Below are 20,113 nucleotides of genomic sequence, written 5' to 3' on the forward strand. Positions count from 1 at the left end.
GAAAAAAACCAAACACACCACCAAACCGCATAACCCCCCCAAAAAAAAACTCTTAGTACAAATGGCAGGTAAAAAGAAATGATCCCCAGCAGAAGGAGCTTTGCATTACAGAGTCTCCAAGGAATAAGAGCCCTTAAATGAAACAGGTTCAGGAGCCCCCTGGGGCCAAAGGAGAGCCAGCTTCAGAGCAGGGCTGGCTCAGGTTAGCTTTTTGCTGCGTGGTTGCTTCTCTGTTTAGTGTTTTGATGGCAGCAGGTGGATTTTCCCTCTGTCTGCTCTCTCTCTCTCTCCCTGCCAGCAGCTCCCCTGTGCAATGGCACAGTGAGACATGCTTGTGCTGTGCTTTAAGAGACCTTAAATGATTGAGAGTCCCTCCCAGGTCTGTCTGCTTGATCCGAAGCGTGTGAGGGGTGGTGGATAGCTTTGCATCATTTATTAATCCCTTCAGGAACCTGGCAATCCTTTTTCAGTGCAGGAAGATGTGCTTTGCAAGGCTGTAATGTATCAGCAATCTGATCTCAGAGGTTCAGGGAGCTGGCAAAGGGTCTTGGAAATTCTGATGCTCCACAGAAAGATATTTAGCTAAAGCCTTGGCCCTGCTAGCTGCATGCTCCTTCAGGAACCATCTTCTGTGTTGGACTCCATGTAAGCTTTTTAGCTTGTTCTAGTACCAGTGGGCAATACATGCCTGAGGAGACCTTTAGAATCATGGCATTGTTGCAGTTGGGAAAGCCCTCTCAGATCACTGAGTCCAACCCTCAACCCACCACCACCATGGCCACTAAACCCTGCCCCCAGCTGCCAAGGCCACAGGTTTCTTGAACACCTCCAGGGCTGGGGACTCCACCACCTCCCTGGGTAGCCTGGGCCAGTCCCTGACCACTCTTGCAGCAAAGAAATTGTTCCTCCTGTCCAACCTAACCCTCCCCTGACACAATTTCAGGCCATTTCCTCTTGTTCTATCACCTGTTCCAAGGCAAAGAGGCCAACCCCCACCTCACTGCAGCCTCCTCTCAGAGAGCTGTAGAGAGCAAAGAGGTCTCCCCTCAGTCTCTTTTTCTCCAGGCTGAACACTCCCAGCTCCCTCAGCTGCCCCTCCCCAGCCCTGTTCTCCAGACCCTTCCCCAGCTTTGGTGCCCTTCTCTGGACCTGCCCCAGCCCCTTGATGCCCTTGGAGGGAGAGGCTCACTTGTAGAAGGTGCTGTACTTGTCAAGGATTGAGCCCTGAATCTGCTGGGACACTGGCTCTCAATGAAGCCCAGCACAGATGTTCTCCTGATGAGCTCCAGAGACCAAGGATAGAACAATGCTTGTCCCCTCCCTGTGCTCTGCTGCTTTTGGGGGTGCTAAGCCTTGTACCTATCTGGTTGCAGAAACCACAGCATCAAATCCCCTTGGGCTTGAGCTGTGCATTCCCAGCAGGAAGCCAGCCAAGATGTGGTGACTCTGTGCTAAAAACAGCAATCACAGAGGCTGTGGCCTGAGCTCACAGGTGTCCCTCTGCTCCCTGCTAGCTGGGGGGGTGATGGGTTTGATTCAGTGGGTTCAGTGTCCATGGGAGGTGCTTTCTGCAGGAGCCCATCTGTTCTCTTTCAGCCCGTGGCCCTCTCTCACGTCTCCTGGTTCCTCTGCTCCTGGCAGTTGGCTGGATAGTGGGATGTGCCCTGATGGTTTACATTGTCTTCTCCTGATGGAAGTAAGTGACTTGCACCCCTCCAGGCAGCCTTTGGCTTGCACTGACACCTCCTCAAATGCAGTTTGCTTTGTTCCACAGGGCAGAAGGATTTGCAGTTCTGTGGAGGAGAAGAACCTGGAAGTGAAACTGAGACCTCTGACGACTCCAATGTGTATAAAATGAGCTGTTTGCAATACCAACCCTGTAAACATGGTGTGCACTTTTTATCTCCAACCAAGGTTTGGAGTGCTAATTAGAGCAGTAGGAGGAACCATCAAAGCCCAGTGTCCCAGTTTTCAGATGGTTTGTCTTTGAGTAAGGAGCTTCTGGAGGCCAGTGGCAGCTCATAGAGTCACAGAATGGTCTGGGTTGGAAGGGAGCTCCAAAGCTCATCCAGTTCCAACCCCCTCTGCAGTCAGCAGGGACATCCTCCACCAGATCAGGTTGCCCAGAGCCCTGTTGAGCCTCACCTTGAATATCTCCAGGGCTGGGACCTCAACCACCTCCCTGGTCAAGCTGTCAGGTCACTGATAGCTGTCAGGTCTGATAGCTGCTTGTTCTCCAGCCTCTTTGTTGTGGCTACCCTGAGTCTAAGCAGGTTTGGAATCAGTGTTCTCAGAGTTAGCAATGCAATGATGGACACAAAAGTGAGTTAAGCTCATTTGTGAGCTGTGCTGAGCTGGGGAAGCAGCAGCTCAATTAATTTGGTTGAATTTTCAGGGGGTTAAGACAAATTGTTATGTTTTGTAGTAAAAAAATAACCCCACAACCCTGAATGCTGCCATTCAAAATAGTGTGGTGGTGCTCTCTGCCTGCCCCAAGAGCTGAAGTGGGAGTGGCTAAAGAAGTGCTCTGAAAGGGCACTAACTTCATTGTGTGAAGAAGCAAAGTCACACAGTGGGGAAGCAAAGTCCTTTAGAAACTGAAAAGCACGCAGGGCAAGGTACCTGGAAGCAGTGAACCCCCAGGTGGATGACTTGGGCTTTCTACACCTTCACACAAGTGGGGTTGATTCAATAGTATGTAGCTAAATGCCAAAGCAGCTGCTGGTCTCACACAACCACAGACTGGCCAGGGTTGGAAGGGACCCCAAGGATCAGCCAGTTCCAACCCCCTTGCCATGGGCAGGGACACCTCACACTGCAGCAGGTTGCCCAGAGCCTCTGTTTCCATGCTGCTCAGGCCCCAGGTTGATGGGTGTTTTTTCCACTGGCAACCATTCCAGTTCTCTGAACATCCCAGGTTTGGTGCTCTGCTGTCAGCTCTGGAGGCAGTTCAGCCTCACCAGGACAGAGGCTGGGAGGATCAGAGGCCTTGAGGTGATACAGGCTGTCCCACACCACCCACCCTGGTTGGTGCTGCATGAGTTACCAAGCAGTAACTCTTGGCCTTGCAGCCATTGCAACAGGTTGCCCAGGGAGGTCATGGATGCCCCCTCCCTGGAGGTGCTGAAGGTCAGGCTGGATGGGGCCATAAGCAGCCTGGTTTAGTGCAAGGTGTCCCTGCCCATGGTGGGGTTGGAACTGGGTGATCAGGAAGGTGTCCTGCCCATGGCAGGGCTGGAACTGGGTGATCAGGAAGGTGTCCCTGCCCATGGTGGGGTTGGAACTGGGTGATCAGGAAGGTGTCCTGCCCATGGCAGGGTTGGAACTGGGTGATCAGGAAGGTGTCCTGCCCATGGCAGGGCTGGAACTGGGTGATCAGGAAGGTGTCCCTGCCCATGGCAGGGCTGGAACTGGGTGATCAGGAAGGTGTCCCTGCCCATGGCAGGGCTGGAACTGGGTGATCAGGAAGGTGTCCCTGCCCATGGCAGGGTTGGAACTGGGTGATCTGGAAGATGTTCTGCCCATGGCAGGGCTGGAACTGGGTGATCAGGAAGGTGTCCCTGCCCATGGCAGGGCTGGAACTGGGTGATCAGGAAGGTGTCCCTGCCCATGGCAGGGCTGGAACTGGGTGATCAGGAAGGTGTCCCTGCCCATGGCAGGGTTGGAACTGGGTGATAAGGAAGGTGTCCCTGCCCATGGCAGGGCTGGAACTGGGTGATCAGGAAGGTGTCCCTGCCCATGGCAGAGTTGGAACTGGGTGATCAGGAAGGTGTCCCTGCCCATGGTGGGGTTGGAACTGGGTGATCAGGAAGGTGTCCCTGCCCATGGCAGGGTTGGAACTGGGTGATCAGGAAGGTGTCCCTGCCCATGGCAGGGCTGGAACTGGGTGATCAGGAAGGTGTCCCTGCCCATGGCAGAGTTGGAACTGGGTGATCAGGAAGGTGTCCCTGCCCATGGCAGGGTTGGAACTGGGTGATCAGGAAGGTGTCCCTGCCCATGGCAGGGTTGGAACTGGGTGATCAGGAAGGTGTCCCTGCCCATGGCAGGGCTGGAACTGGGTGATCAGGAAGGTGTCCCTGCCCATGGCAGGGCTGGAACTGGGTGATCTGGAAGGTGTCCCTGCCCATGGCGGGGTTGGAACTGGGTGATCTGGAAGGTGTCCTGCCCATGGCAGGGTTGGAACTGGGTGATCAGGAAGGTGTCCCTGCCCATGGCAGGGTTGGAACTGGGTGATCTTTAAGGTCCCTTCCAAGCCAAAGCACTCTGTGAATCTGTGGTTCCTGTGGTGCTGCCTGGATCAGCCTTGCTGTGATGTGCTTACACCTGCCTGGAAAAACTTGGCCTTTTGTGGCATCTCACTGACTATCAAACCCTTTAAGTAGCTTCTACCTGCTCAGCAGCTTCAAGCTTGGTGGCAGCAGGCAAGAGTTAACTTCTGCTGCTGCCTGAGGAGGTATTTTTAGCCATATTCTGGGGAAAATGTCTTGGAATCTATTGTTATGAAACAGAAACATGGATGTCCTTCACAAAGCAAACATCAGCCTGGCTTGGGGTTGGGAGGTCTGCTGTGCAGCAGAGCGTGGCCAGAATTGTGGCTCAGATGCCCTGTGGCCTCTGCTTGTCTTCTGCAAGGGGTTTTGCCCTTTTTTAATTAGGCTTGGAGATAATTATATTCACCCATGTGAGGATGTGCCTCTAGACCTTCCCGTGACCTGGTCCCTGGGATCAGAAACGATGATCAGATCATCTGAGCCACTGAGCATTTGCACAGGCAGCTTCAAGCTTGGGAGCTCAAGGATTTTCCTGCTAAGAAGTTTCACTTCTCAGAAGACCAAATCCTGAATAATTCCACTTCCAGTCAGACACTTGACTGTGGGAGGCAGCAGCTGGGAGATCCTAGCAAGGTGCATGCTTAGGGGTGTGGGGGAAAAAAGAGAACTTAATGACCCTGGATGGAGTTAGAGGGAAAACAAAGCAATTTCTGAGTGCTGCTCAGGCAATTAGTGTGATTCAGAGAAGGTGAGGCAGGCAGATCAAGCAGACATCCTGTCTCCAGCTGTGGTCAGTGTCTGTTACCCTTCAGGAATGGAAACAAAACAGAAACATATTTGACTTAGTGCAAGCATGAAAATTCCTTCGCCCCTCCAGCAGCTCTCAGCAGAAGCCCCAGAGCCTGGCATTCAGCTTGGGGAGTGCTGTAACACCCAGTCTGGTGAGCTGTGAAGGAAGCAAGGCAAAGGGACAATCCTGTGTCATCAAATGTCCTGGAAGAGAGAGGATACAGCAGGAAGTATCTCAAGCAGCTGGAGATTCCCTAACCCTGCAGCCAGTGCTGCATCCATGTGAGGCTCTCCAGCCTCCCCAGCGGTGGTCTTGTTGCTTCTAGATGACAACATCCACTCTGACTCACTTGTACCTGCAGACCAGGTGAGCTAGCATCACTATTGAAAGGCAGTGATGGAGACTCTGAGAGTTGGTGGTGTTCAGCCTGGAAAGCTCCAGGGAGACCTTTAGAGTGGCCTTAAAGGAGCCTACAGAAAGAAGGAGAGGAAGTGCAGTGACAGGGCACAGGGTGATGGTTTTAAACTGGAAGAGGGGAGATTTAGACTGGGTGTTATGAAGACATTCTTGACACTGAGGGTGGTGAGACACTGGAACAGGTTGCCCAGGGAGGTTGTGGATGCCAGGTTGGATGAGGCCTTGAGCAACCTGGGCTGGTAGGAGGTGTCCCTGCCCATGGCAGGGATCTTGGAACTAAATGATCTTTAAGGTTCATTCCTCCCACCCTAAACCACTCTATGGTAGCTTCAGAATTATGTCCCTGTGCCAGTACATGAAGCACTTGTGTTGTTATGATGCTGGAGAGGACTCTGGTTTCATGGCATATAACAGCACTGAGCTCCAAAGAGCTGCATGACACCACCTGAGACTCCCTTCTCTCTGAGCAAAAGTGGCCTGCACACATTGGCAGTGAGCACCTTTCCCAAGCCCCCTTCTCACTCCTCTCATCTCCTGCCAGATAGGATGGTGTTTTCTGTGCTCCAGGATGAGTTTTACTGATGGATTTATTACTTGCCTTTTTATTTACAAAGGCTAAGTGGGAACATTTGGGTTGTTAGTGCTCCAGAGATCAGCTGCCAAGCTTGCAGCACGCCTTCTGCTTGGCCTTCCCTGCTACCCACTGAAGAGCTGTTGGAGTAAGCTGATTAGGGATGAGTCTGCATCCCAGGATGCTGCATGTGGCTTCCTGGTGTCTGTTCCAGCCTCTTGTTTATGTTGTGTAATGCCTGTAATCCAATTTAAGGCTATGAGCATACACAAGAGCATAGTTGTGGTCCTCTCTGCTGCAAGAGAGCCTGCCTGGAGAGGTTAGCTTTGGGAGACCCAAGGACAGTGGCTTCAGGACACTGTGCCCACCTCTTGTACCTCCTCTGCCCCAAAGGCTAACACCAGCACAGAGATCAGGTCAGCCTGCTCCCCTCTGGCTCCTTTTCTGGTGGTGTTTCACCCAGTTTCAGCCCTGTCAGTAACTGTGGGCCCTGGCTTGGTAAGGACAGGCCCCTTGCCCCAGCAGGGTTAATGGTGGATGCTCCCTTCCCTTTCCCCTGGCTGAAGTGGGAAAGAGAAAATGGAGTCAGCCCTGTCCAGTCCACTCCACTCCTTTCTAGTGTCACAGTCCCAGTCCAGGCTCCCCTTGGAGCCTTCCTGAGAGAGTCAAACCCCACTCCCAGTGGGAGTGAGCAATGTTCCCCATCCAGCTGTCTCCTCAGCCCAGTCTGGGGCCACCTTGCTGGGGCTGCCCCAGGCTGCCCTTAAAACCCTGCCCAGGATATCTTTCATCAGGGGCTGCACTGGGAGTCAGCCCTGACCCACCCCAGGGCCAGGTGTGCTGCCTCAGACCACCAGAGGCTCCTTTGCAGGTGTGTTTCATCAGGGGCTGATTGGGTGTCAGCCCTGACCCACCCTGGGGCCACAGTTTGCTGCCTCAGACCACCCAGAACCTTCCAGAAACGTTTCAGCAGTGGTTGAGCTGGGTGTCAGCCCTGACCCACGCCAGGGTCACAGTGTGCTGCCTCAGACCACCAGAGGCTCCTTCACAGGTGTGTTTCATCAGGGGCTGATTGGGTGTCAGCCCTGACCCACCCCAGAGCCAGGTGTGCTGCCTCAGACCACCCAGAACCTTCTTCCAGAGCTGTGTTTCAGCAGGATCTGAGCTGGGTGTCAGCCCTGACCCATGCCAGGGTCACAGTGTGCTGCCTCAGACCACCCAGAACCTTCTTCTAGAGCTGTGTTTCAGCAGGATCTGAGCTGGGTGTCAGCCCTGACCCATGCCAGGGTCACAGTGTGCTGCCTCAGACCACCCAGAACCTTCTTCTAGAACTGTGTTTCAGCAGGATCTGAGCTGGCTGTCAGCCCTGACCCACCCCAGGGTCACAGTGTGCTGCCTCAGACCACCCGAAGGCTCCTTCCCCCTCAGACCTGCCCCCGGGACAAGGACCCCAGAGGTAAGAGGGCTGCCGGGGCTGGGGCAGTGCTGAGAGCTGGCTGGGCTCTTGCCCTTGCCTGGGAACGGAGTGCAAGGCCCTGTAGAGCATGGAGCTGGAGGCTTCAGGTGCAGCACTCATGGAGACTCCCTGTGTGCAGATCTCCAGGCTTAACCCTGCACCTCCCTGAGCTTCCAGGCCCATTCCTGGCTCCCACCAGAGAGCCCAGTGCAGGTCTTGCAGCCTTGTGGCCTCCCTAGGGCCAGCAGCACAGGGGGGAGTCACATCTGCCTTTAAAAGAGCTACAGAGAGCACTGTTCCCAGTGTGAAACTGGAGGAGCTGTGTTTTTCCCCTTCGTTGAGGGGCTTGTTTCTGCTCAGAGCAGATGCTCCAGGCTCTGCAGGGAGCTGCTGTGGTGTTTGCTGCAGGTTTTGTTTGCTGACATTTAAGAAACTGCCCCTGGGGAGGAAGCAGTGATGGAGACTCTCCTTGTGTGCCTAACCCAGCACTTCCCTGAGCCTTCTGGAGCATTCTTGGCTCCCCCCAGAGAGCCCAGTGCAGCCATGTGGCTTCCTTAGGGCCAGCACCATTGGAGGGAGGTAGATCTGCCCTTAAAAAAGGCTACAGAGAGCATTGGTCCCAGTGTGAAATTGGAGGAGCTGTGTTTTTCCCCTTCGTTGAGGGGCTTGTTTCTCTTCAGAGCAGATGCTCCAAGCTCTGCAGGGAGCTGCTGTGGTGTTTGCTGCAGGTTTTGTTTGCTGACATTTAAAGAAGCTGTCCCTGGGGAGCCTGGTTAGGGCCATGGAGTTTTGCAGGAGGCTGCTGTGCTTCAGCAGCTGTAGGAGCTGGAGGTGAAGCCATCCTTGTAACTGATCTGGGTCAGAGGGACTGACCTTGGTGTGCAGCTGCATGGACATAGCCCAGACTGGGTGCTTCACCTTGCCAGGAGCCACCAGCTGGTCTGGGTTGACTTTTGCTCTGGGTGTTCAAGCTCGCAGCCTTTTGAGCCCAGTGCTGGACAGGGAAGTGCAGACAGTGAGTTACTGCTGAGAGGAGCTGCAGTGAGAGGCAGATGGGGCTCCCACCTCTGAGAGCCTTTTCTGTGTGATTTAATTAATGATTGCAACCCCTTGCATATCAAGAGAGCTGTGGGCATTGGAGGCATTTGAGAGGCTGAGAGCCCTGGGGCTGTTTAGTCTGGAGAGGAGTCTGAGAGAGGATTTAATCAATGTCTATCAATATCTGAGGGCTGGGGGTCAGGAGGCAGGGGACAGGCTCTGCTCAGCTGCACCCTGGCATAGGACAAGGAGCAATGGATATGAACTTCAGCACAGGAGGTTCCACCTCAACATGAGGAGGAACTTCTTCACTGTGAGGCTCACAGAGCCCTGGAGCAGGCTGCCCAGAGAGGTTGTGGAGTCTCCTTCTCTGGAGCCTTTCCAGCCCTGTCTGGATGTGTTCCTGTGTGACCTGTGCTGGATTCTCTGCTCCTGCTCTGGCAGGGGGGGTTGGACTGGATGATCTCTGGAGGTTCCTTCCAGCCCCTAACATCCTGTGAGGTAGTTTTAATAGGGTGAAGAGTTTCTCCAATGTTATGTGCCTAAAGCTAAGGGGATGAAGAGTTACTCCATCAGTGTTATGTGTCTCAGGCTGAACTTTTTCAAGCTGACTGGGGGAACTGGATCCAAGCTAGAGGAGGGTAGACTTGGATTAGATGTTAGGAAGAAGCTCTTCACCATGAGTGTAGCAGCCATCATGCAGCCATGATGTGGCTCTGGGCAACCTGATCTAGTGGAAAGTGGGCCCTAAGAGAGGGAGAGAAAAGGTCATCAGAGAAGATATTTGGATGAGGTCCCCTCCTGGAGGGAGGTAGACTTAGGGATGCAAGGCTAGGAAAGGCCAAGAGGTTGACTGAGTCCAGCCCTGGAAGGGGTCCTCAACAACAGGTGAAAGCATTCTGTTGAGTCTGCAACCATCTGCAGCTGCACCTGGTTGCAGATGCACTGGGCAGGGCACCTGGGTTATTGAGGGAGGGACCTGGGGGTCAGTGCCAGCTGCCTCATGCCACAAGCTCCTCCACAGCAGCTGTGAGTTGCCCTTTCTGCCACCCATTTTGTTTTGCTTGCCATATCTCCTCATGGGGACTCATGGCTTAGCCTCACTTCATCACCTCCTAGCTGGGCTGCAGGCACCTTAGTCCTGTGAGCAAGAAGCCTAATCCCTGAGCAAGCCCAGCTTGGTGTCAGAGGCCTCATCACCACCAGCACAACTGAGTTCTGCTCCTCCATTAACATCTCATAACACACTAAATCAAGCTGGCAGTGTCAGTCTGACACAATTCTGTAGCTGCCACCCCTGGTATTGGGGTGCTCTGTGTAACTATCTGTGCTTGAGGAGGGCCTGCTTCAGCACTGCCTTGAATCCTGGCTGCCAAGGTCCATCAGAAACACCACCATGCAATTCTCTGTGTGCACCACGCTTGCATCTTTGGCTGTGTCTTCTGCAGCATGCATGTGTGTACAGTGCTCATCCATGACTCAGTGGATGCTGTGTTGCACCTCTGCTGCTGCTGCAGTGAGGACAAGAGGAAAAGCAGCTTATGGTTGGTTAGCATTCTGCTGGTGTATGGTGGTTGGGATAGGAGACCTGGCCTGGAAAACGGGGTGTTTGCTAGCAACCAGATGGAAATAGGCAGGTCTGCCTTCCTAGGTCATGTTTGAACTCCACCAAGAAAGTGCCCCCAGGAGGAAAGAAGCCTCAGAGCAGTAAGAAGGTCTATGAGGCAGCCACAAATGTGTAATGGTTGCTGCAAAGGGCTTTGTTGTTTGCTGTCGTTAGTGTAAGGTCTGATGGCTACGTGCTGGCCTGCATGGGCAGTGTGAATGGGCTGAATGCTGCTCTTGTCACCAGATGGGGCCAAAGCAGCAGCTGGCCTTGGGAAGGTTGAGGAGTGTCAGCATGAGCAATTTTGTCTCCAGTCACAGAATGTCAGGGGCTGGAAGGGACCTCGAAAGCTCATCCAGTCCAAGCCCCCTGCCAGAGCAGCATCACCGAGAGCAGATCACACAGGAACTCACCCAGGTAGATTTTGAACATCTCCAGAGAGGGACATTCCACAACCCCCCTGGGCAGCCTGTTCCAGGGTTCTGTCACCCTCACAGTGACAGAATGTTTCCTCATGTTTCCATGGAACTTCCACCCTTGCTTCTTGTGCTGTATGGCTGACAGCCTTTGGATGGGACCTGTAAAGGCTTTGTGGTGTTGGAAGTCAGGGCAGATGTTCCTCTTCTAGATGCAGGAAAAGTGCACCCTTACCAGAAGGGATGGTGTTTGGTGTGCCTAAAACCTCTGCCATGGCACAGCAGAGGCCCAGGCCACAGCTGAGGCTGTGTGAGGGAGGAGATTTGATCTCATAGAGGAGGAGGTGAGAAGGGCTCTGGGCACAGAGCTAACCTCCTGCTTGTTTCTGAGTCCAGGAGGCTGCTCTGAGCTCCTCAGGACTCACTTCTATCAAACAGTGATTTTGTGAGGAGGTTCTCTTTCTGCCCTGAGTCACCACCTTCACTTCCCCCATAGAACTATAGAATAGGGCTGGGAAAGCCCTCTAAGATCATCGGGTCCAGCCATCAGCCTAGCACCGCCATGGCCACAGGTTTCTTGAACACTTCATGGATGGGGACTCCACCACCTCCCTGGGCAGCCTCTCCCAATCCCTGACCACTCTTACAGGACAGAATTTTTTCCTCATCTCCAACCTAACCCTCCCCTGGCACAATTTCAGGCCATTTCCTTTCCTTCTCTCACCTGATGCTAGGGAGAAGAGGCCAACTGCCACGTTTGGTTCTGGTGTCCCATGCTTGGTGAGAGGAGAACAGCTTGAGTTAGTGCAGGCCAAAGGAGAGAGTGAGACCTGTGAAACTTGGATGATCTGGGGGAAACCTGCCTGTTCTCCAAGCCCTGTGTGGTTGTTTATTTAGCATGATCATCATTGCCACTTTCTTTTGCTTCTGGACTGACCCCTTCCTGCTCTCTGCAGCACTGCTCCAGTGCTCTAAGGCTGGTTGGAAAGGAGCTCCAACCCCTGCTCTGCTTCCTGCCAGGGTGACTGACTCTGTGCCTGCACCTTTGAGCCTTCTGGAGGAGAATTTATTCCAGTGCCCCCTGATCAAATCAGTTTTGGACTGTTTTGAGGTGCATGGGAGGATTTCATTCTCAGATAAGGGTTGAGGTACTTAATCTCCTGCTATGGGTACTGCAGCTTCAAAAATGCATCTAAAGAGTCTCTTAACTTATTTTTCTGTACTGTTTTCAGTCCTGTAGATGTTGTGTTGCTGTAGCAGTCATCTTCATTTCCTTTCTTAATGTCAGTGAGACCCCTAAGTGTAACAGAGCAAGGAATTCTTCCCCATGAGGGTGGTGAGAGATCAGCACAGGTTGCCCAGGGAGGTGGTGGAAGTCTCCTGCCTGGAGGTGTTTGCAGCCAGGCTGGATGTGGCTGTGAGCAACCTGCTGTAGTGTGAGGTGTCCCTGCCCATGGCAGGGGGGTTGGAACTGGCTGAGCCTTGAGGTCCCTTCCAGCCCTGACAATTCTATGAATGTGTGCCACAGGTTTTAGGAGACACCAGTGAGTGGCCACAGGCAAGGAGCTTGTGGCCATGTCTGTGTGAAATGTGGTTGTGTGGAGGGGCTTGGCGTGGAGAGAAGACATCCCAGAGCAGCTGGAAAGGTTTTTTTGCCTTGTGCTGGAGTAAGAATTCCTTGATGGTTTAGCTGAGAAAAATGAATTCTCTGGTTAGCAGCCTGCCAGCAGCTGGCCCAGGAAGAAAAGCACTGGGACGTAGGAAGGAAAATGAGGAAATACCCTGAGGTATTGCATCAAAACTGTTCCTGTGTTGAGTTAAAAGATCTAGGAGAAGGGAGAGTGAGAGGAACAAGGAATAAATCCCAGAGACAGTGCTCCCCAGGGCTGGGCTTTTCCTGGGAGGGCAGTCCCACAGCGCAGAGGCTGCTGGTGTGCTGGGAAGGCTGAAGCTGGGCAAAGAAGTTAACTTCAGTTCCATGACAAAATCTGATGTCAGTTCCATGACAGCTTAGCCTTAGGTAGGTGAATTTCTGGGCACCTGTGAGATGAAGCCCTCGTCCCATGCTCTGCTCAGCTGCTTGCTGTCATCTGGATTCCCCCTGAGAGCAGGGTGGGGTTTAAGGTAAAGGACCAGGACCAGCACACTCCAGCCCTGTGGGGACTCAAACAGGGCCCTGGCAGCCAGCGCCTGTCCTCACTTCCACTGTGGGCTAGTTCAGGATGTGGTGTGCTGGCAGTTCAGCCCAGAGAGAATGTGAGGTGTACCACAAGAGAGAACACCTGCTCCAGCTCCTCCCTTCCTCTTTGCTGCTCTCCACTGCACTTTGGAACTCGCAGAGGGGCAGGATTTGACAGCAGCACCCTGACCAAGCTTCTGGGGCAGGGGGACCTTAATTCTCTGTGTGTGTGAAGGAGAAATCAGTGGAGGGAGAACTTAGAGCTGAAATGGGTAGGAAAAGAGAGGAAAAGTGGCAGCTGGATTATGTGATTGAGTGGCTGCTTGCAAGGAACTGACTTCTGGAAGAGAATACAGGTGAAGGTGACTTGATCAGCTGGGAAACAAACCCCTAGGACAAAACTTTCAAGGGTAAGGGAACTAGAGGAGCAGGTAGCACACCAATCAGGACCGGTTTGGACACAGTATCACAGTGTAACTAATGTTGGAAGAGACCTCGAGGATCATCGAGTCCAACCTATCAACACAGACCTCATGACTAGACCATGGCACCAAGTGCCACATCCAATCCCCTCCTGAACACCTCCAGGGATGGGGACTCCACCACCTCCCTGGGCAGCACATCCCAATGACGAATGACTCGCTCGGTGAAGACCTTCCTCCTCACCTCGAGTTTAAACCTCCCCTGGCACAGCTTGAGACTGTGTCCTCTTGTTCTGGTGCTGGTTGCCTGGGAGAAGAGGCCAACCTCTTCCTGGCTACAACCTCCCTTCAGGTAGTTGTAGAGGGCAATGAGGTCTCCCCTGAGCCTCCTCTTCTCCAGGCTAAGCAACCCCAGCTCCCTCAGCCTGCTGGCCACACTATTCCTAATGCAGGCCAGGATGCCCTTGGCCCTCCTGGGCACACTGCTGGCTCATGTTCAGGCAGCTGTCAACCAGCATCCCCAGGTCCCTCTCTGTTTGGCAGCTCTCAGCCACTCTGACCCCAGCCTGTAGCTCTGCATGGGGTTGCTGTGGCCAAAGTGCAGCCCCTGGCACTTGGACTTGTTGAATGACATCCTGTTGGCCTCTGCCCATCTGTCCAGTCTGTCGAGGTCCCTCTGCAGAGCCTTTCTACCCTCTAACTAACCAACATCTGCTCCCAGCTTGCTGTCATCTGCAAACTTGCTGATGCCTGACTCGACCCCCTCCTCCAGATCATCAATGAAGATGTTAAAGAGGATGGGGCCCAGCACTGATCCCTGGGGCACACCACTGGTGCCTGGCTGCCAGCTGGCTGTGGCACCATTCACCACCACTCTCTGGGCTCAGCCTCCAGCCAGTTCCTAACCCAGCTCAGAGAGCTGCTGTCCAAGCCACGGGCTGACAGGCAATACCTGTCAGGCATTACTAGGCTGGGCATGTGGATCCCTTGCCTTCCAGCCAGGTAATGCTGATGGTTTCTTGCTCTTTGTTACTTGACTCTCCTGGTTTAGAGCATCACATACCAGGGCCACACACCTTGGACTCCTGCTGTGAAATCTCAGAGTGTTTGAAGGCGAAACTGAAGAAGCAGGATGCTGCCCTGAGTGACATCTTCACTCACTTGTTGGTTTTGAGGCTCCTGGTAACTGCTTTCTGTGGCATGTCTATAAATACTTCCCTGACATTAACACCCTGAGGAGGCAAATCCTGGCTGGCACTAATTAGCTTGCAAGCTGTGATGAAAGGAATCCTCTGCCACTGCTTGTTTGATGTCAGGTATCTCACATCTGAGCAGTTAGGGCTGGCTTGCTTCTACCGAGAGCTGAATTCCACTTTTGCAGGAGTGAGGAAATCCTAACTGCTAGTGGCTGAAGGCTGCTTTCTACACCTGCCTTTTACCCTGGAGTTTGCTGTTCCCTGCTAGCAGCAGGCAGCCCTGTGCTTGGCTGATGTGCTGAGTGACTGCTGGAGGAGAAGGACCTGTTGAGAGGTGGTGTGTGGTGTGCCCAGCCCCGCGGCTGCTGTCAGCAGACACCGAGATTCTGAGCTCTCCTGCAGGTTCTTTGTTGTCTGCTGCTGCTGGCCTGGAGCCATCTCCTGCTGGGGCTCATTTCAGACTCACAGCTGCCCACACCGTGCTGATTCAGCTGCTTTAGCCAGCAGCAAACCCAACTCTTTGTTGATTTTTTCCCCACCTACTCCCCGCGGGAGATAAGGGAAGAAGCAGCCTCGTTTGCACCTAGGGGCTGGATCCTGGCCTTGGTGTAAGCCATGTAGCTGTGGGGAGGAAGGATGGAAGGCAGGGGTGTCTCAGGGGGGTGTTTGGATGCAGGGGCACAGGTAAATGTGGCTTTTATAAACAGTTTGACTTTAGGTTCCTGCAGTGACCAGGTCCTCCTGTCCAAGCCTGTCTCATGTCGTGGTGTGTTCGGAGGTGGTTTTCTGCATGGCCATTTTCTCAGGTTCCTGTGACAGAGGAGGCTGCTTCTGGCCCCTGTGCAGCCAGCAGGGAGCAGAGTCACTCTGCCGTTTCCTCTGGAGATGTGCAGCACGGTTGCTGTGCACTTCACACACTTTCCAGCCTCCAGCTCGTTGTTACAGATGGATTGTCTGCAATGAAGGAGGTGGGAGAGGGCAGCACTGGTGTAGGGGGGTGGGGAGATGGGGCAGGGAGTCTTGTAACTCCCTGCTGTAAAAGCTGAGGGTGATGACATGGCTAAAGCCAGCTGTCAGATGTCTGTTTTGTTTCCTTAAGGAGTTTCTGTTGTTCCCTGGCCAAAGTGCTGCTGGATGCTCTCCACAAGGGTGGCTCTGACTGACAGTTAAAGAAACTCCTGTGATCTGGTTAGTGTAGGCTCTTGTCTTGGGCACGGCTCCTCCAGCTTAATGGAAAGGCTCTGCTTTTCTGCTCTTGTTATCATACCGTGGGGGAAATCCAAGCAGTGGGACCAGCAGATGAAGGGAGAGGATTCTGCCCCTCTGCTGTGCTCTGCTCAGACCTCCCCTGCAGTGTGGGGCAGCTCTGGAGCCCTCAGCACAGACAGGGCCAGGGCCAGAGGAGGCCACAGCAATGCTGGGAGGGCTGGAAGCTCTCTGCTGTGGGACCAGGCTGGGAGGGTTGGGGTTGTTCAGCCTGGAGAAAATGCCAAGGAGACCTTCTGGTGGCCTCTCAGGGTCTTTCCTTTCCGGTGGCCTGAGCAGGGTCAGTTGGAACAGGACAAAGGGTGAAGTTTTAAACTAAAAGAAGGGAGATTCAGACTAGAGAGAAGAAATAGGTTTTTTACACTGAGGATGGTGAAACAGTGACCTGAGTTGCCCAGAGATGTGGGACATGCCTCATCCCTGAAAACAATCAAGGTCAGTTGGGGTGGGGCTCTGAGCAACCTGCTCCACTTGTCTCTGCTGAGTGCAGGGGGTTGGACTGGATGACCCTTGAAAGCTCCTTCCAATCCAACCCATTCTATGAAATGTCCTGGAGGAGGCTGTTTTCTTCAGGCAGTTGTGGTGTGATTTCCTTAGATCACACAATCACCCAGGCTGGAAGAGACCTCCAAGGTCACAGAATCAATGAGGTTGGAAAAGACCTCAAAGATCATCAACCTGTCACCACAGACCTCACGACTAGCAGACCATGGCACCAAGTGCCACATCCAATCCCCTCTTGAACACCTCCAGGGATGGGGACTCCACCACCTCCCTGGGCAGCACATTCATCAAGTTCAACTGATCACCCAACCCTAACTAATCAACCTGACCATGGCACTAAGTGCCTCATCCAGTCCCTGTTAAACACCTCCAGCAATGCTGACTCCACCACCTGCCCATCCCAAGGGCAATCTGTCTGTCTGTGAAGAGCTTCTTTCTGACACCAAGCCTAAACTTCCCCCTGCACAGCCTGAGGCTGTCTCCTCTTGTTCTGTTGCTGCTTGCCTGGGAGAAGAGACCAACCCCCACCTGGCTGCAGATAGCACAGGACCTGTTGGTTTCAAACCAGAAGGTGGTGATTTGAACTCCCAGTCCTTCCCCAGGGTGAGGTGTGGTGCTGAGGGTGAGTAGAGGAATGTGTTTGCAGAGGGGATTTGCTTTGTACTTCCACCTTTCCTGCCAAGCACACAACGCTGCTGTTGGCTCATCAGTTCAGTTTATTATCAAAAGGGTTTGGGTTTTGTCTTTCAATCAGATGACAAACTCAGGAAGCAGAAAGGACATAGGTGCTTAAACAGACCTATTGCAGCAGTCATCTGAGGTATCTGGTACTTGGTTTGGAGATCTGTTTGCTTTGATACCCAAAGCAGGAAGTTCCTTTGCAATCTGCAGGAGGATGTTTAATATCTGTCACTGCAGATTTAAAGCCTTTTACCTTCTCTCACTTAAAGCTCCTCCTGGTTCTTGCCATCAGCTGTGCAGCTTGACTGGCATCAACCAAAACAGGTACATAGTTCTGTGCAGGGTTAGACCCTAGCCACAGACAGAGCCAGCCTGAAACCTGCCCCTTGGTGTCCTGTCTGGGAGAGAGCTCAGTCTGCAGGCTTGGTCTTAACTACCCACACCCTGCTTGACACCAACCTCTCCCAGGTTCTGTGCAGCCACTGAGAAAATATATTACAATGCTTCAAGTCAAAAGTGTAGCTCAGGTTTTAAATATCAAAACTAGGATTTATACATTGCTAGAAACTTTAAAAAAGACCAACTTTAGAGAAAGCAAGGGGGGGGGGAGGGGGAGCTTAGAAAACTGTGAGAGGCTCTTTGATCACCATCTGACAGGTTACATGTTCTAAATGAATGCATTACCTACAGCCTCAGCCTGGCCAGAAAGCTGTAGATGAACTGTTTGGGATTAGTGACTCCAGATGCTGCAGGCCAGAATGTTAGTGAGGAGTTACTGAAGCATACAGCAGGTCTTTGGGCTCCTCTTTGTAGGAAGGGTTTCAAGTAAAAGTGGCAAGGTTTGGCAGAACAGATCGATCAGAGCAGCAGAGGCTACAAAGTGTGGCACTGGGGATCAGGTTGTGAGGGCTCCCACTGAGTGGTACTGACCATTCCCTTCCTCTGCCCCATCAGCACCGAGTGTTGGCTGACCAGGGAGAGCTCATGTGCTGTGCTTGAGATGTAAAACAACCCCAAGTGCCACTGGCTGGTGGGGAAGAGGATTAACTACAAGTGCAGTGTTGCTGTACACCACGGAGTGATTTGGATGCTGCAGGGTGGAGGGGCAGGGAGAGCAGCTGGGCAGCAGCTCCTTGCTGCAGTGGTGTTAGTCCTGGCTGGATGTCTGCTTTGGGCTGGGTTTTCTGGTTTATTGAGAATTACACTGACTACTCTGCCATATTCCCCTCAGGTTTCTTCCCTCCTCTTCTGCTCAAATTTGGTTCCAAAGTTCTCTTTCCCTGGGAGGCTGCTGGAGGTGGGAGGTCTGCAGCTCATCACCACACTCGGCACTTCTTAGCAGGATCCATGTAGCTTGGCTGGGTGCATGAGAAGGCTTCAGAAAACTCTGGGGAGTTCTGCAGTGATCCTATCACCCTTTAAGACAAAACCAACACCCTCTCGTCATTGACACTTGCCTTTGCTCACAGCAAACACAGACAGACAGCCCACATCTTGGGTCACCTCAAAATGCTGTGGGTAACAGCCGTGACTCTGTGCTCTGACTCTTCCATTTCATCTCAAGTAGTGGCTGCTTTCCCTCTGGGCAGCCGGGGCAGTCCCCACTGCCGCCCCTCTGGGCAGCCGGAGCGGTCCCCACTGCCGCCCCTCTGGGCAGCCGGAGCGGTCCCCACTGCCGCCCCTCTGGGCAGTCCGTGCGGTCCCCACTGCCGCCCCTCTGGGCAGTCCGTGCGGTCCCCACTGCCGCCCCTCTGGGCAGTCCAAGCGGTCCCCACTGCAGCCCCTCTGGGCAGCCGGAGCGGTCCCCACTGCCGCCCCTCTGGGCAGTCCAAGCGGTCCCCACTGCAGCCCCTCTGGGCAGCCGGAGCGGTCCCCACTGCCGCCCCTCTGGGCAGTCCAAGCGGTCCCCACTGCAGCCCCTCTGGGCAGCCGGAGCGGTCCCCACTGCCGCCCCTCTGGGCAGTCCGTGCGGTCCCCACTGCCGCCCCTCTGGGCAGCCGGGGCAGTCTCCACTGCCGCCCCTCTGGGCAGTCTCCACTGCCGCCCCTCTGGGCAGCCCTCACTGCAGCCCTCACTGCAGCCCCCACTGCAGCCCCTCTGGGCAGCTTGAGTTTGTCATTCCTACTTGTGTGAGTCCACATGAAGTTCACAGCCTTTCAGACTGATGTAAGGCCAGCACCATCCCTGATGTCATACAGCCAAGATATGCACAAATAGGACGGGACAGAGTTGCTGAAGCAGTGAACTTCAGAGGGCTGTGATTCACACCAATTAGAGAGACAAAGAGGAGCAGAGCTCTGAAACCTCTGCAGAGCCTCCTGGGCACTGTGGCCAAATCCAGCTGCTCACAGGACCTGGTGCACAGACAGCCCCCTGGGAGAGATCTGCAGATAGAGCAGGAACCACCCACGGTGAAATGCCAGCGAGGCTGAAGGAACAGTCGCTGCTTTCACTGAGCATTTGAGTGTGGGGGATAAACAAAAAGGTTCTCTGCTGAAAGAATCAATGTGCTGGATGGCATGAGGAGAGAAATCAGCTCCTGGGTACATGCAGCCTTGAGAGCTAGCAGGGCTGTGGTGATGTCTGCATCACTACAGGGCAGGTGATGGGCAGGAACTTGAATGTAGGAAGTTCCACCTAAACAGGAGAAGGAACTTCTTTACCTTGGGGCTGGCAGAGCACTGGAGCAGGCTGCCAGAGAGGTGGTGGAGGCTCTGTCTCTGGAGACTTTCAAGGGCCACATGGGCTCATTCCTGTGTGATCTGCTTTAGGTGATCCTGCTCTGGCAGGGGCTTTGGACTCAATGATCTTCAGAGGTCCCTTCCACCTCCTACCATTCTGTGATCACTACCTGCTCTCATGGCATCTCACCAAACACATCTACTGCAGCAAAACCATCATTACAACACTGATGAATAGGTTGCTCTGTCTTAAGTGAGAAAGAAAAGATCCTAGCCTGGCCCAAAGACTTGCACCCACAACAGCCACCTCTCCAGCCCACCTCTTCCTGGGAAGGCTGAGTAGACAAGGCAGGAAACCCCAGTGTGCTGTTGCACCACAGCACAGAGCTGTGTGACAGACTGAGGGGCAGGCACCTCCCACCCAAAGCTCACTTCTCCCTTCCAAAAGAGAGCAAGGAGTGACCCTGTGTAACTAGGAGAGATGCTGTCCCTGTGGCAGCCAGGCTGCTGCAACAGATCTGTCACTCTGGATGACAAAGGCTGTTGACAGGAGGTCATTTCTTCCTTGTGTCAGGATCACTGCTCAGAAGTAGGGACAAGAAAATGAATTCTTCTCCAT

At 53.6% G+C, this 20,113-nt stretch overlaps 2 protein-coding genes across 7 annotated transcripts in view; one reads left to right on the forward strand and one right to left on the reverse strand.

Moving 5' to 3' along the window:
* STRIT1 (small transmembrane regulator of ion transport 1) overlaps positions 1–20,113 on the forward strand; it is a 221,839-nt gene that overhangs the window by 3,796 nt on the left and 197,930 nt on the right. Inside the window, exons 2-3 of one of the 4 annotated variants that reach the window (XR_010988204.1) lie at positions 1,597–1,696; positions 1,758–1,829. Coding sequence is in view for 2 of the 4 variants with exons in the window: in XM_068145692.1 (XP_068001793.1) it covers positions 1,597–1,691 (95 nt within the window). In the remaining 2 variants the exon portion in view is untranslated. Of the gene's footprint in view, positions 1–1,596; positions 1,697–1,757; positions 1,886–20,113 lie in introns of those variants that run through there. The other 3 variants (XR_010988203.1, XM_068145692.1, XM_068145691.1) reach the window with 3 other exon arrangements.
* The window catches only part of MME (membrane metalloendopeptidase), a 53,839-nt gene continuing 50,556 nt past the window's right edge, over positions 16,831–20,113 (reverse strand). For all 3 annotated transcript variants that reach the window (XM_068144879.1, XM_068144877.1, XM_068144878.1), the window contains exon 23: positions 16,831–18,229. In XM_068144879.1, the coding sequence (XP_068000980.1) occupies positions 18,130–18,229 (100 nt within the window). In that variant the 3' untranslated portion in view covers positions 16,831–18,129. The remainder of the gene's footprint in view (positions 18,230–20,113) is intronic.

Source organism: Melanerpes formicivorus, unplaced genomic scaffold, assembly GCF_026170545.1.
Source record: "Melanerpes formicivorus ecotype bairdi unplaced genomic scaffold, bMelFor1.0.p_v2 SCAF_12, whole genome shotgun sequence".
In the NCBI taxonomy this organism is placed as follows: Eukaryota; Metazoa; Chordata; class Aves; order Piciformes; family Picidae; genus Melanerpes; species Melanerpes formicivorus.